Below are 12,021 nucleotides of genomic sequence, written 5' to 3'. Positions count from 1 at the left end.
TGCGGCACCCCGGACGTGACCACAGCACCCCGACCACGGCCACAGCACCCCGACCACGGCCACGGCACCCCAACCATGGCCACAGCACCCCGACCACGGCCACGGCACCCCAACCACGGCCACGGCACCCCGACCATGCCCATGGCACCCCAACCACGGCCACGGCACCCCAACCATGGCCACAGCACCCCGACCACGGCCACGGCACCCCAACCATGGCCACGGCACCCCGACCATGCCCATGGCACCCCAACCATGGCACCCCAACCATGGCCACGGCACCCCAACCATGGCACCCCGACCATGGCCACGGCACCCCAACCATGGCACCCTGACCATGACCATGGCACCCCGACCATGGCCACGGCACCCCGACCACGGCCGCAGCACCCTGTCCGTGACCACGGCACCCTGGCTGTGCCCATGTCACCCTGGCCATGGCCATGACACCCCGGCTGTGCCCGTGGCACCCTGACCATGTCCAATGGCACCGTCACCATGACCGTGGCACCTCAGCCGTGCTTATGGCACACAAGCTGTGACTGGCACCCCAACTGTGCCCGGGGCACCCTGGCCATGACCGGGGCACCCCAGGCATGACCATGGCACCCCAGCTGTGCCTGTGGCACCCCAGGCATGGCTGTGGCACTCTGGTCATGCCCATGGCACCCTGGCCATGACCGTGGCACCCATCCATGGCCATGGCACTCCGGCTGTGCCTGTGGCACCCCAGTCATGGCTGTGACACCCATCCATGCCCGTGGCACCCATCCATGGCCGTGGCACCCCAGCCATGTTCATGGCACCCCAGCCATGCCCGTGGCACTCCGTCTGTGCCCGTGACACCCCATCCATGCCCGTGGCACCCCAGCTGTGCCCGTGGCACCCATCCATGGCCGTGGCACCCCAGCTGTGCCCGTGGCACCCCAGCCATGGCCGTGACACCCATCCATGTCCATGGCACCCATCCATGGCCGTGGCACCCCAGCCACCACGGGCAGCCCAGCCGAGGCGTCCCCCATTCCCACGCCCGCAGGGCCCGTTCCCGGCCCCCCACCCTCCCGGAAATCCTTCCCCAGCGGGCGCGGGGCCCCCCGATTCCCCCCCCCTCCCCGCTTCCTGCTTCCCGCCGGGCAGGGCAGAACAATTCCCGGCCGCATCCTGCCCGGCCCGGGGGGGTGCGCAGCGGGGGCACCCCCGGACACCGGGGGGTCCCGGGGCAGGACGCGGGTGGGGTGGGAAGCGGAAGGGCCCGTTTCCTTCTCCGTAGACCCCCCCCTCCCGGAGGAGGGGGGGGGGACAGCGAGTTGGGGACCCGCGTGTGTGTGCCCCCCCCCGCTGCGTGGGGTGCCCCCGGCCTCGTGACGCCCAGCCCTCAATGCCCGCCTTGTCCCCGTGCCGCCTGCGTGACGCCATCGCCGCCGGTGCCCCGTAACCCTAACGGGGGCCGCGCGTGTCCGTGTCCCCCCCCCCAGGCTGCCTGTCCCCCCCCCCCCCCCGGCACCATGGCCCCCCGCCGGCTGCTGGCCCTCGCCTCGCTGCTGGCCCTCGCCACCGCCGCCACCCCCCCGGGGTCCTCGTGGAGCGCCGTGCCCCGAAAAACTGTCCCCTACGCGGGTGAGTACCGGGTGTCCCCCCTCTGGGGGGTCCCCAGGGAGCAGGTGGGGGGAAACTGAGGCACGGCGGGTGGGCGCTGGCGCCGGGTGACGTCGCGGGGGCTGTGGTTGTGTCCCCCCCATCCCGAGCTCGTCAGTACTGTGGGGACCCCCCGGGTCGGTGGCCCCGAAACCGGGGGTCTGCGGGGACAGAGGGGGGACACGCAGGGACGCTGCCCTGTGCTGTGCCAGCGCCCAGGGTCCCCAACCCTCTGTCGTGTCCCCTGTCCCTGTCATCATCCCCTGTCCCCAACCCTCTGTCGTGTCCCCTGTCCCTGTCATCATCCCCTGTCCCCATCCCTCTGCTGTGTCCCCTGTCCCTGTCATTATCCCCTGTCCCCAACTCTCTGCCGTGTCCCCTGTCATCCCCTGTCCCCGTCCCTCTGCCGTGTCCCCGTGCCCTGCCAGTGCCAAGGGTCCCCAACTCTCTGCCATGTCCCTGTGCCAGCGCCCAGGGTCCCCAACCCTCTGCCACGTCCCCTGTGCCATGCCAGTGCCCAGGGTCCCCAACCCTCTGCCGTGTCCCCTGTCCCTGTCATCATCCCCTGTCCCCGTCCCTCTGCCGTGTCCTCATGCCCTGCCAGCGCCCAGGGTCCCCAGCTCTCTGCCATGTCCCCTGACCCTGTGCCCTGCCACTGCCCCCTGTCCCCAACCCTCTGCCGTGTCCCCGTGCCCTGACATCACCCCTGTCCTCAACCCTCTGCCATGTCCCCTGTCCCGTGCCAGCACCCAGGGTCCCCAACCCTCTGCCGTGTCCCTGTGCCCTGCCATCACCCCTGTCCCCATGCCGCTGCCGTGCCAGCACCCTGAGATGCCATCCTTTGGCCGTGCCAGCACCCTCTGTGTCCCTGTCCTGTGCCAGCACCCTGTGTCCCCATCTGTGCCGTGCGCTGTGTCCCTATCCCTGTGCCATGCCAGCACCGGTGTCCCTGTCCCTTTGCCATGTCCGGTGTCCCCATTGGCCTGTCCCTGTGCGGTGGCAGTGTCCCATGTCCCCTATCCCTGTGCTGTGCCACTGTCCCTGTGCCATGTCCCTTGTCCCTGTGCTGTCCCCATGCCTGAGACCCCCATCCCTTTGCCATGCCACTGTCCCTGTGCTGTGCCACTGTCCCTCTGCCGTGTCCCTTGTCCCTGTGCCGTCCCCACGCCCGAGACCCCTATCCCTGTGCCATGTCCCCTGTCCCTGTGCCGTGCTACTGTCCCTGTGCCATCCCCATGCCTGAGACCCCCATCCCTGTGCCGTGCCACTGTCCCTGTGCCGTGCCACTGTCCCTGTGCTGTCCCCACACCCGAGACCCCCATCCCTTTGCCATGCCACTGTCCCTGTGCTGTCCCCACACCCAAGACCCCCATCCCTGTGCCGTGCCAGCACCCCGCGTCCCCATGCCGTCCCCATGCCGTCCCCGTGCCGTCCCCGTGCCGTCCCCATGCCGTGCCAGCCCCGCGTCCCTGTCCCTGCCCGGGGGCCTGGTGCCTGCCCGCTCAATGGGCCCTTTCTGCGGGGCCTGGGGGCGGGCGGGGGGCCGCGGGGGGGGGCTCGGGGTCTCGCCAAAGGCCGCTGTGTTCGCCCAGCGCCGCCAGCGCCTGCTCCGCTGACAAAGAGCCCTTTGTGCAGGGCCGGGGCCGGGGGGCTTCCGGCGGGGCCGGGGGGGCTGCGGGTGCCCTGGGGGTGCCCAGCGGGGAGGGGGCGGCTGGGGGGCCGGCGGTGGCCCCGTCCTGATGTGTCCCGTCCCCCCCCCAACCCCGCAGAGCTGAAGGACGCGGCCAAGCGCTTCTCGCGGGGGGGGGTCTCGCACTACCTGACGCTGACGCTGGACGAGGCCGAGGCGCTGCTCTACGTGGGCGCGCGGGAGGCCGTCTTCGCCCTGGCCACCGGCACCGTGGAGCTCAAGGCTGCGGTGAGCTCCCGGCAGGGGGGACACACATTTTTTTTTTTGGGGGGGGGGGGTGGGGGGCTGTTTCCAGCCCGCTGACCCTTTTTCTGCCCCCAGATCTCGTGGGAAGCCCCCGTGGACAAGAAAGCTGAGTGTGTCCAGAAGGGCAAGAACAACCAGGTGGGGGGCACGGGTGCCGTGGCCGCGGTGGGGGGGTGACGGGGCACCCCGGTGTGCCCCCCCCACCGCTGCCACCCCCTTAACCGGCTTTTTCCCCCCCCCCCCCCAGACCGACTGCTTCAACTACGTGCGCTTCCTGCAGAGCTACAACAGCTCCCACCTCTACGCCTGCGGCACCTACGCCTTCCAGCCCAAGTGCACCTACATCGTGAGTGCGGCCCCCCCCGAACCTGCCAGCCCCCCGTTCCCCCCCGGCCCTGCGGATGAGGTCGAGGGCAGCCCCCCTCCGGCCGAGGAGCACCATCTGGGGGTGTCCCTGTCCCTAGGGGTGGCCCTCAGGGGTGGCCCTGTGCGCAGGAGGGTCATTCACGGGTGGGCTTGTTCCCATGAGAGCGGTCTGGGGGTGTCCCTGTCCCTGGGAGCATCATTTAGGGGGGTCCCTGTCCCCATAAAGGGTCATCCAGGGGGTGTCCCTGTCCCAGAAGGGCCATCTGGGGGGTGTCCCTGTCCCCAGGAGCATCACCCAGGGGTGTCTCTGTGCCTAGGAGGGTGGCCCAGGGGTGTCCTGGTCCCCAGGAGCATCATTTAGGGGTGTCCCTGTCCCCAGAAGCATCATCCAGGGGTGTCTCTGTGCCTAGGAGGGTGGCCCAGGGGTGTCCTGGTCCCCAGGAGCATCATTTAGGGGTGTCCCTGTCCCCAGGAGCATCACGCAGGGGTGTCCTTGACCCAGGAGGGTTGTCTGGGGGGTGTCCCTGTCCCCAAGGCTGGTTTGGGTGTGAGGGGACACGAACTGGGGAGGGCGTCGGGACCCCCACCCACGCTTTTGCCCTGCAGGAACTGTCCGGCTTCACCCTGGACCAGGTGGCTTTTGAGGACGGCAAGGGGAAGTGTCCGTACGACCCCACCAAGGGACACACCGGCCTCATCGTGGGTAGGTGGCACCGCCGGGCACCTGCTGGGGTCGGGGGGAGCCCACTGCGCCCCCCATCCCCCGCCCTAAGCCCCTGCCTCGCAGACGGGGAGCTGTACTCGGCCACCTTCAACAACTTCCTGGGCACGGAGCCCGTCATCCTCCGCAACCTGGGCCCCCACTACTCCATGAAGACGGAGTATCTCACCTCCTGGCTGAACGGTAGGGTCGGGGGGACGCGGGGAGGGGGGACGGCGTGGGCACCCTCCGCCCAGGCACGGCGTTACCCTCCGCCCCCTCCGCCTCCGCAGAGCCCCACTTCGTGGCTTCGGCTTACGTGCAGGAGAGCGCGGCCAGCAGCACCGGGGATGACGACAAGGTTTACTTCTTCTTCAGCGAGCGGGCGGTGGAGTACGACTGCTACGCGGAGCAGGTGGTGGCCCGCGTGGCGCGGGTCTGCAAGGTACGGGGAGGGCACAACTCGTGCCGGGGACGCTGTCCCGGCGCGGCTTCGCTCCACCGGTGAGCGCGGTGACCACGTCCTGACGCCGGGCTGGGTGTCCAGGGGGACGTCGGCGGTGCCCGCACGCTGCAGAAGAAGTGGACGACCTTCCTGAAGGCTCGCTTGGTCTGCTCGGCGCCCGAGCAGCAGCTCCACTTCAACCGCCTCCAGGCCGTCTTCACGCTGCCGGGGGCCGACTGGCAGGACACCGCCTTTTTCGGGGTCTTCCAGGCCCGCTGGTGAGTGTGCGGGGCTGCGGCAGCCCCGGGGTTCCCCGTGACCGGGTGGCTCCCCCTAAAAACCCTGCCTTGTCCCTCGCAGGGGGGACGTGGACGTCTCGGCGATTTGCCGGTACCACATCCTGGAGGTGAAGAAGGCGTTCGACGGGCCGTACAAAGAGTACCGGGAGCAGGCGCAGAAGTGGGGCCGCTACTTGGATGAGGTGCCGAGCCCCCGTCCCGGGGCGGTGAGTGCCGGCGCCGGGATGGGAAAAGTGGGTGCGGGATCCGTCCGTGCCCCTGACGGTGCCCTCCGTCCCCAGTGCATCACCGACTGGCACCGGCAGAACGGCTTCGCCAGCTCCCTCGAGCTGCCCGACAACACCCTCAACTTCGCCAAGAAGCACCCGCTGATGGACGAGCCCATCCTGCCCCACCGCGGGCGCCCGCTCCTCCTCAAGAAAGACGCCAACTTCACCCAGCTGGTGGTCGACCGGGTGCCGGGGCTGGACGGGACCATCTACGAGGTGCTCTTCATCGGCACAGGTACCCACCAGCGGTGGGGGGCAGCCGGGGGGCACCGCGGAGGGCTCCCGGCGCGGGGACATCCCTCAGCGCCCACCGTGACCCGCAGGTGACGGCTGGGTGCACAAGGCGCTGAACCTGGGTGCTGGCGTCCATCTGGTCGAGGAGCTGCAGGTTTTCGAGCCGGCGCAGCCCGTGGAGAGCCTGGTCCTGGCCGGGCGGAAGGTGAGCGGTGCCGCAGGGAAGGGGCCGGCGCCTGCCGCGTCGCCTTGCCGTGTCACCTCGCCGTGTCACCTCGCCGTGTCACCTCGCCCGTTCTCCCTGCCCTCGCAGAAGCTGCTCTTCGCCGGCTCCCGCTTCCAGGTGGCCCAGTTGCCCCTGGCCGACTGCAGCCGCTACCAGTCGTGCACGGACTGCGTCCTCGCCCGGGATCCCTACTGCGCCTGGAGCCGCAACGCCAGCCTCTGCGTCCGCACCGAGGGCCTCAATGGGTAAGGGGGTTCTCCGGGGAGGGGGGGACGCCCCGCCGCGGCACGGGGTCCCCCCTCACCTCCGCTGTCTCCTGCCACAGGTCCCAGCTGGTCCAGGATGTGCTGAGCTCTGACACCCGCGCCTGCACCCTGCCGCAGGCGGCCAAGCAAGGTGAGACCCCCACCCTGTGCCGCGCGGGGCCGGGAGATGGGGAGGGGGGGAACGCAGGACCCCTTCCTCCTGACACGTCCCCTCTCCCGCAGGCCCCATCACCCCCAAAAACGTGACGGTGGTGGCGGGCACCGACCTGGTGCTGACGTGCCGCCTGGGCTCCAACCTGGCCCGGGCGCTGTGGACCTTCGAAGGGCGGGCGCTGGCGGCCGAGCAGGCACTGGTGCTGCGCGACGCCCGGCTGCGGGCCCTGGTGGTGCCGGGCGCCGGGGCGCAGCACAGCGGCACGTACCGCTGCTTCTCGGAGGAGCAGGGCGCGAGGCTGGGCGGCGAGGCGTACCGCGTGGCCGTGTTGGCCGGCCCCGGCGTGCCGCTGGAAGCGCGGGCGCCGCTGGAGAGCCTGGGGCTGGTGTGGGTGGTGGCGGTGTGCCTGGGCGCCCTGTGCCTGGTCCTGCTGCTCGTGGTGCTCTCGCTGTGGCGGCGGCTGCGGGAGGAGCTGGGCAAAGGCGCCAAGGCCATCGAGAGCACCCTGGTGTACCCCATCGAGCTGCCCAAGGAGCCCCCCAGCCCCCGCTTCGTGCCCAGCACCGCCTCCGACTCGGACGAGAAGCTCTGGGACCCGGCCAGCTACTACTACTCGGACGGCTCGCTCAAAATCGTGCCGGGTCACGCCGCCTGCCGCAACGGCGGCCCGCCCGGCGCCGCTTCGCCGCCCACCGCCATCCCTGGGCAGCCCCTCCACTCGCCCACCCGCATCCACCTGGGTCCCCTGCGCGGTTCCACCTCCAACGGCTACATCCGCCTGGCGCTAGGTGCCGAAGAGCGGCCGCCCTGCGCCGATTTGGCCGAGGAGCTGCGGCGCAAGCTGCAGCAGCGCCAGCCCCTGCCCGACTCCAACCCCGAGGAGTCGTCGGTCTGAGCCGCCGCCGAGCAGCCGAACCTACCTCAGGGCCCGGCCCGGCACCCGCCGTGGGGACCCCGGTTGCCGGCACCCCCCGCGGGGACCACTGCCTCGGCACCAGCACCCGGCTTGGGGCTGCAGTGTGGGCACCGGCGCCTGTTGCGGGGATGCCGGTGCCGGCACCCGTCTTGGGGACTGCCACCCCAACACCCGTCTTGGGGACGGGACTGCCACCCCAGTGCCGGTACCCGTCTTGGGGACTGCCACCCCAACACCCGTCTGGGGATGGTACTGCCACCCCAGTGCCGGTACTCGTCTTGGGGACTGCCACCCTGACACCCGTCTTGGGGACAGGACTGACACCCCAGTGCCGGTACCCGTCTTGGGGACCGCCACCCCGGCATCTGCCTTGGGGACGGTACTGCCACCCCAGTGCCGGTACCCGTCTTGGGGACTGCCACCCTGGCACCCGCCTTGGGGCTGTGGCACTGGCACCGTGCCAGATGTCTGGGGCACCAGCACATCCGTCTTGGGCACCGGAGCTGCTCCTGGGCACCGTGTCCGCCTTCGGTACCAGGTCCTAGGCAAGGGACCGCCCTCGGGGACTGCCACCGGCCGTGGGGACTGCTGAGGCCCCCCCCCCCGGCACTGCGTCCTGCCCCAGGCAGCGGCCGCAGGATGGTTTTTTGGGACAATTTCAGAACCGATCGGGTTTTTCTTCCTGAGAACTTTTCTAATCCCCCCCTCCCGGCCCCCCCAGGGCTTTGTACCCCCTCGGCCCTGGTTGTAAATACCCCCGCACCGCCTGCCACCCTCCCTGCACGCCGCCCCTTTTATATAACCCCCTCCCCAGTGTAATTTATTTGTTACTGAAATATATTTATTTGCTGTAAATACGTGAGTATTTTTATATTAATAATAAAAAGGAGTTAAAAAAAAAAAAGAAAAAAAGATATTAAAAGCGAAGCCCGTGGGGGCCGTGTGCGGTGCTGGCGGGGAGGGTGCTGGGCCCCCCCGCCGCTGAGCTCATGGAAAAAGGCCGCGCTCGGGGCTATAAAAGGGCATCGCGGCGCCGTTCCCAGGGCGGGGGGGGGGGGGGGGGGGGGGGGACCGGCCGCCCCCCCCCCGGGGCCTGAGGCTGCCGAGGCCTGGCCCCACGCCCGTGCCCCCCCCCCGGATGCCGGGGGTCAGCGTGGGGCGGGCCGGGGGGGGTCCCCGGGGTGGGGGGGCCCTGCCGGGAAGCCGGGCGGAAGCGGCACCCCGGGTCCCGGGGGAGGCAGGGGGGGCCTGGGAGCGGGGCCAGGGGCTGCCCGGGGCGTGGGAAGCGGGGCCGGGGGGGCCCTGCGCCCCACGGGGGCCTCATAGCTGAGGGAGGTTGAAGCTTGGGTACCCCGCAGCTGGGGGGGGAAGCCTGGGCCCCCATAAACGTGTGTGGGGGGAGCCCTGGGCCCCCATAACTTGGGGGGGGGGGGGGGGGGGTGGCGGCAGGGAGGGCAGAGCGCGCATGCGCCCTGCCCCTCGGGGAGCGGATCCGCTCGGCGCTCTTCGGGCTTTCCCGGCGCCGCTCGGCCCTTCCCGGCTCACTTCGGCCCTTCCAGTCGTCGCTCGGCTCCCTTCGGTCCTTCCCGTCACCGCTCGGCTCCCTTCGGCTCTTCCCGTCACCGCTCGGCCCTTCCAGTCGTCGCTCGGCTCCCTTCGGCCCTTCCCGTCATCGCTCGGCTATTCCCGTCACCGCTCGGCTCCCTTCGGCCATTTCCGGCGGCGCTCGGCTCCCTTCGGCCCTTCCCGTCACCGCTCGGCCCCTTCCGGCGCGGTCATGGCGGCGGGCCGCCGCTCTCCGCCCGGTCCGTGCTGCCCGGCGCGGGTGGCCGTGCCCAGCGTGCACCAGAGCCTGCCCGAGATGGACTTCGAGCGGGGTCGGGGGGGGACCGGGGGCAGGGCGGGGACCGGGGAGGGCGCGGGCAGCGGAGGCTCCGCGCTCCCGCTCCCTGCGTGACGCCGCGGCCGCTGCCCGCAGGGATCTGGTCGGCGGCTCGGGACGGGGACGAACCGCGGGTGCTGCAGCTGCTGGAGCGGCGGGGGGAGCCCAGCCAGCCCGACCTGGCGGGCTACACGGCGCTGGTACGGCGGGCACGGCCTGGGGGGGGAGGGGGCGGACCGACCGACACCCCCCATCACCCCCGCACCTCCCCCCCTCCCAGCACTACGCCAGCCGCAACGGGCACCTGGGGGTCTGCCGGCTGCTGCTGCAGCGGGGGGCTCGCTGCGACGCCCGCACCCCCGGCGGGGCCACCCCCCTGCACCGCGCCAGCTTCTGCGGCCACCTTGCCGTCGCCCAGTTGCTGCTGGCCCACGGCGCGGACCCTTCGGCCACCGACGGCGACGGCCGCACCAGCCTGCACAAGGTGGGTCGGCGAGGCCGTCAGCCGCCGCGTCGGCCGTCGCCGCGACGCTTGACGGCGCCGTCGTCGTGTCCGCAGGCGGCTGAGCGAGGTCACCGGGAGCTCTGTGCCGTGCTGCTGCGGCACAGCCCAGCCTTGGCCGGCGTCCGCGACGCCAAGGGCCGGCGGCCTCGAGACGTGGCCGACGCGGCGGTGCTGGACCTGCTGGAGAACTGACGGGAGAGACGCAGCCGCCACGCTACGGGATGCAACACCCGATCCCGGCTCCGGTGGGTAAACGAAGCACCCAGCGCCGTCTCTGCCACCCCCGAGCAGGGCCTGGCGGCAGCTGGGAGGCCACAGCGCCATTTTTCGGCTGCCAACCCCTCCCTTTTATTTCCTCATTAAAAAAAAACCCCACTAAAAATGAGGCAAAAGAGTGTTTTGAGCGCGGGGCGACGCGTCCCCAGCACCCCGGCGAGCAGCCGAGGAGGCGGAAGGGCCGCGGCCGGGGGTCTCCCGTTCCCCGCGGCGTCGCCCGTGGCGGAGGGACGGAGCTGGCGGGGAAGCGGCGGCGAGAGACGCGTCGGAGAGCGGGATTTGGATGCGGGGGCTCCCCAAACCACCCTGCCGGGAGGAACCGGCAGACAGAGGCGGCCTCACCGGTAGCCCGGCGCACGGCGCCCAGCTGGGCACGGCTACTGGGGCAGCCATGCCGGTTCCCCACCCGGTTCCCTGCCCTGGAGCGCGGTCCGGCTCCCGGGGAGGGTTTTCCGCTCGATGCCGCTGGGCGGCCCGGTGGGATTCGGGGTCCAGGAGGCCCCGCGGGTGGGCGGCAGGGCCGCGGCCGGCGCAGCCCGGTTACCGGGGACGCGGGCGGCTGGAGCCTGCCCGGGAGCGTCACCCTTTGGACCGCGAGGAGCAGCCCAGGGGCCAGGCGCTGCCCCCCGGGACGGGCCCGTCGCCGCCGGCCGCTCTCACCTGAGGACACCGGCGCCGGGTCGCTGTCTCCTCGTCGTCCCCCGCCGCCGCGCCCCGCCCACCTTCCTCCCGTAGAGCCAATCGGCGGCCGTCTCGCCCTCTGTCGCCCCGCCTCCCCCGTCCCGCAGCCAATCGGCGGCCGTCTTGCGGCCCGCCGCGCCGCCGTTCTTCCTCGCGGCCAATCGGCGGCCGTCACCCCTCACGCCGTGCAGCCAATCGCCGCCCGCTAAGCCCCTCCGGGGGACGGTGCCTCACCTCCGCGCTGTAAACAACACCGGGGCAGGATTTAAAGGGGCCGCGTCCCTCGGCGGCGGCGGCACCGGGAAACCCCCGGTAACCGGGATCAGCTCCCCCCACCCCGCCGCGAAGCACGGAGCAGACCGACGTACAGATATAGATTTTTATTACCCAACTGGCAAAAAAACCCCCTCTCAAAACCCATCAAATAAAATTCCACAGTCGGTTTCCACAACCGGGAAAGGGGCGGCGGGAGGGGGGTGGGGGGGTCACAACCGGGAGGGGGAGGCCCGGCCCCCCCGCACCCCCGGGCCCGGCCTCCCACAGATACAGAGATCAAACCTGATGCGAAAAATAAATACGAATTCCCAAGAGGGAAGAGTGGGGGGGTTGCATAGAGGAAGATTTAATTAAAAAAAGGGGGGGGGGTGTTTCTTCGTCTCGGTTTATTATTATTATTAATTATTATTATTATTTCTAGTATCTCCCCGCGGAAGGACGTAGGACCTGATCGTCGAGAAGTGATTAACAAAAATAATTAACCTTCTCCCAATAACTTACAGAGTTCACCCAGGGAACTTGTGCTTTTTTTTGCAGGGGGGGTGTCTCCCTTCCCCACCCCACCGGGCACAAAGCTCCGGGAGCTGGGGGGTGTCCGGCCGGTGCTCGCCGGGGGTCCCCCATCCTGCCCCGAGGAGGTCACCGGGGGACGCGGGGGTCTCGCAGTGCTGGGGGGGGCTCACCCCCGGCGCTGGCCCCCCCCTGCCCGTACAACTTTGGTCACTAGCTTTGTGCCGCCCCGAAAAACCAGCTCCTGACCCCCCCCCTGCGCCCCGGCCCCCCGGTCCGGGTACCCTGAGACACCCCACGGCGGGGCGGGGGGGGGGAAGGCACCGAAACCGCCGGGGAAACCGTCCCTGCCGTCCTCAGCACGCTCGTGACACCGGTGGGTGGTGGCGGGGGGAACGGGGGGGGGGGGCTCCCGCGCCGGCTCCGGAGCCGCCGAGCCCATCGC

General features: G+C 70.6%; 2 protein-coding genes across 2 annotated transcripts; both read left to right on the top strand.

Annotated features, from left to right (window-relative positions):
• The first annotated feature begins 1,504 nt into the window (after window positions 1–1,504).
• Window positions 1,505–8,340, top strand: SEMA4C (semaphorin 4C). The gene is made up of 14 exons (XM_075444790.1): window positions 1,505–1,617; window positions 3,405–3,553; window positions 3,647–3,709; window positions 3,819–3,917; window positions 4,544–4,640; window positions 4,725–4,841; window positions 4,931–5,082; window positions 5,185–5,360; window positions 5,443–5,587; window positions 5,663–5,885; window positions 5,974–6,089; window positions 6,198–6,355; window positions 6,436–6,506; window positions 6,599–8,340. The coding sequence occupies exons 1-14, from the start codon at window positions 1,506–1,508 to the stop codon at window positions 7,423–7,425; spliced, it is 2,505 nt and encodes an 834-aa protein (XP_075300905.1). The 5' UTR covers window position 1,505; the 3' UTR covers window positions 7,426–8,340.
• An 838-nt stretch (window positions 8,341–9,178) lies between these two features.
• ANKRD39 (ankyrin repeat domain 39) lies at window positions 9,179–10,215 on the top strand. The gene is made up of 4 exons (XM_075444650.1): window positions 9,179–9,323; window positions 9,425–9,528; window positions 9,609–9,812; window positions 9,888–10,215. The coding sequence occupies exons 1-4, from the start codon at window positions 9,224–9,226 to the stop codon at window positions 10,023–10,025; spliced, it is 546 nt and encodes a 181-aa protein (XP_075300765.1). The 5' UTR covers window positions 9,179–9,223; the 3' UTR covers window positions 10,026–10,215.
• Window positions 10,216–12,021: the final 1,806 nt, after the last annotated feature.

The sequence above is a fragment of the Opisthocomus hoazin genome, chromosome 28 (assembly GCF_030867145.1).
Source record: "Opisthocomus hoazin isolate bOpiHoa1 chromosome 28, bOpiHoa1.hap1, whole genome shotgun sequence".
NCBI classification, from domain to species: domain Eukaryota; kingdom Metazoa; phylum Chordata; class Aves; order Opisthocomiformes; family Opisthocomidae; genus Opisthocomus; species Opisthocomus hoazin.
This window is presented reverse-complemented; position numbering and strand designations above follow the sequence as displayed.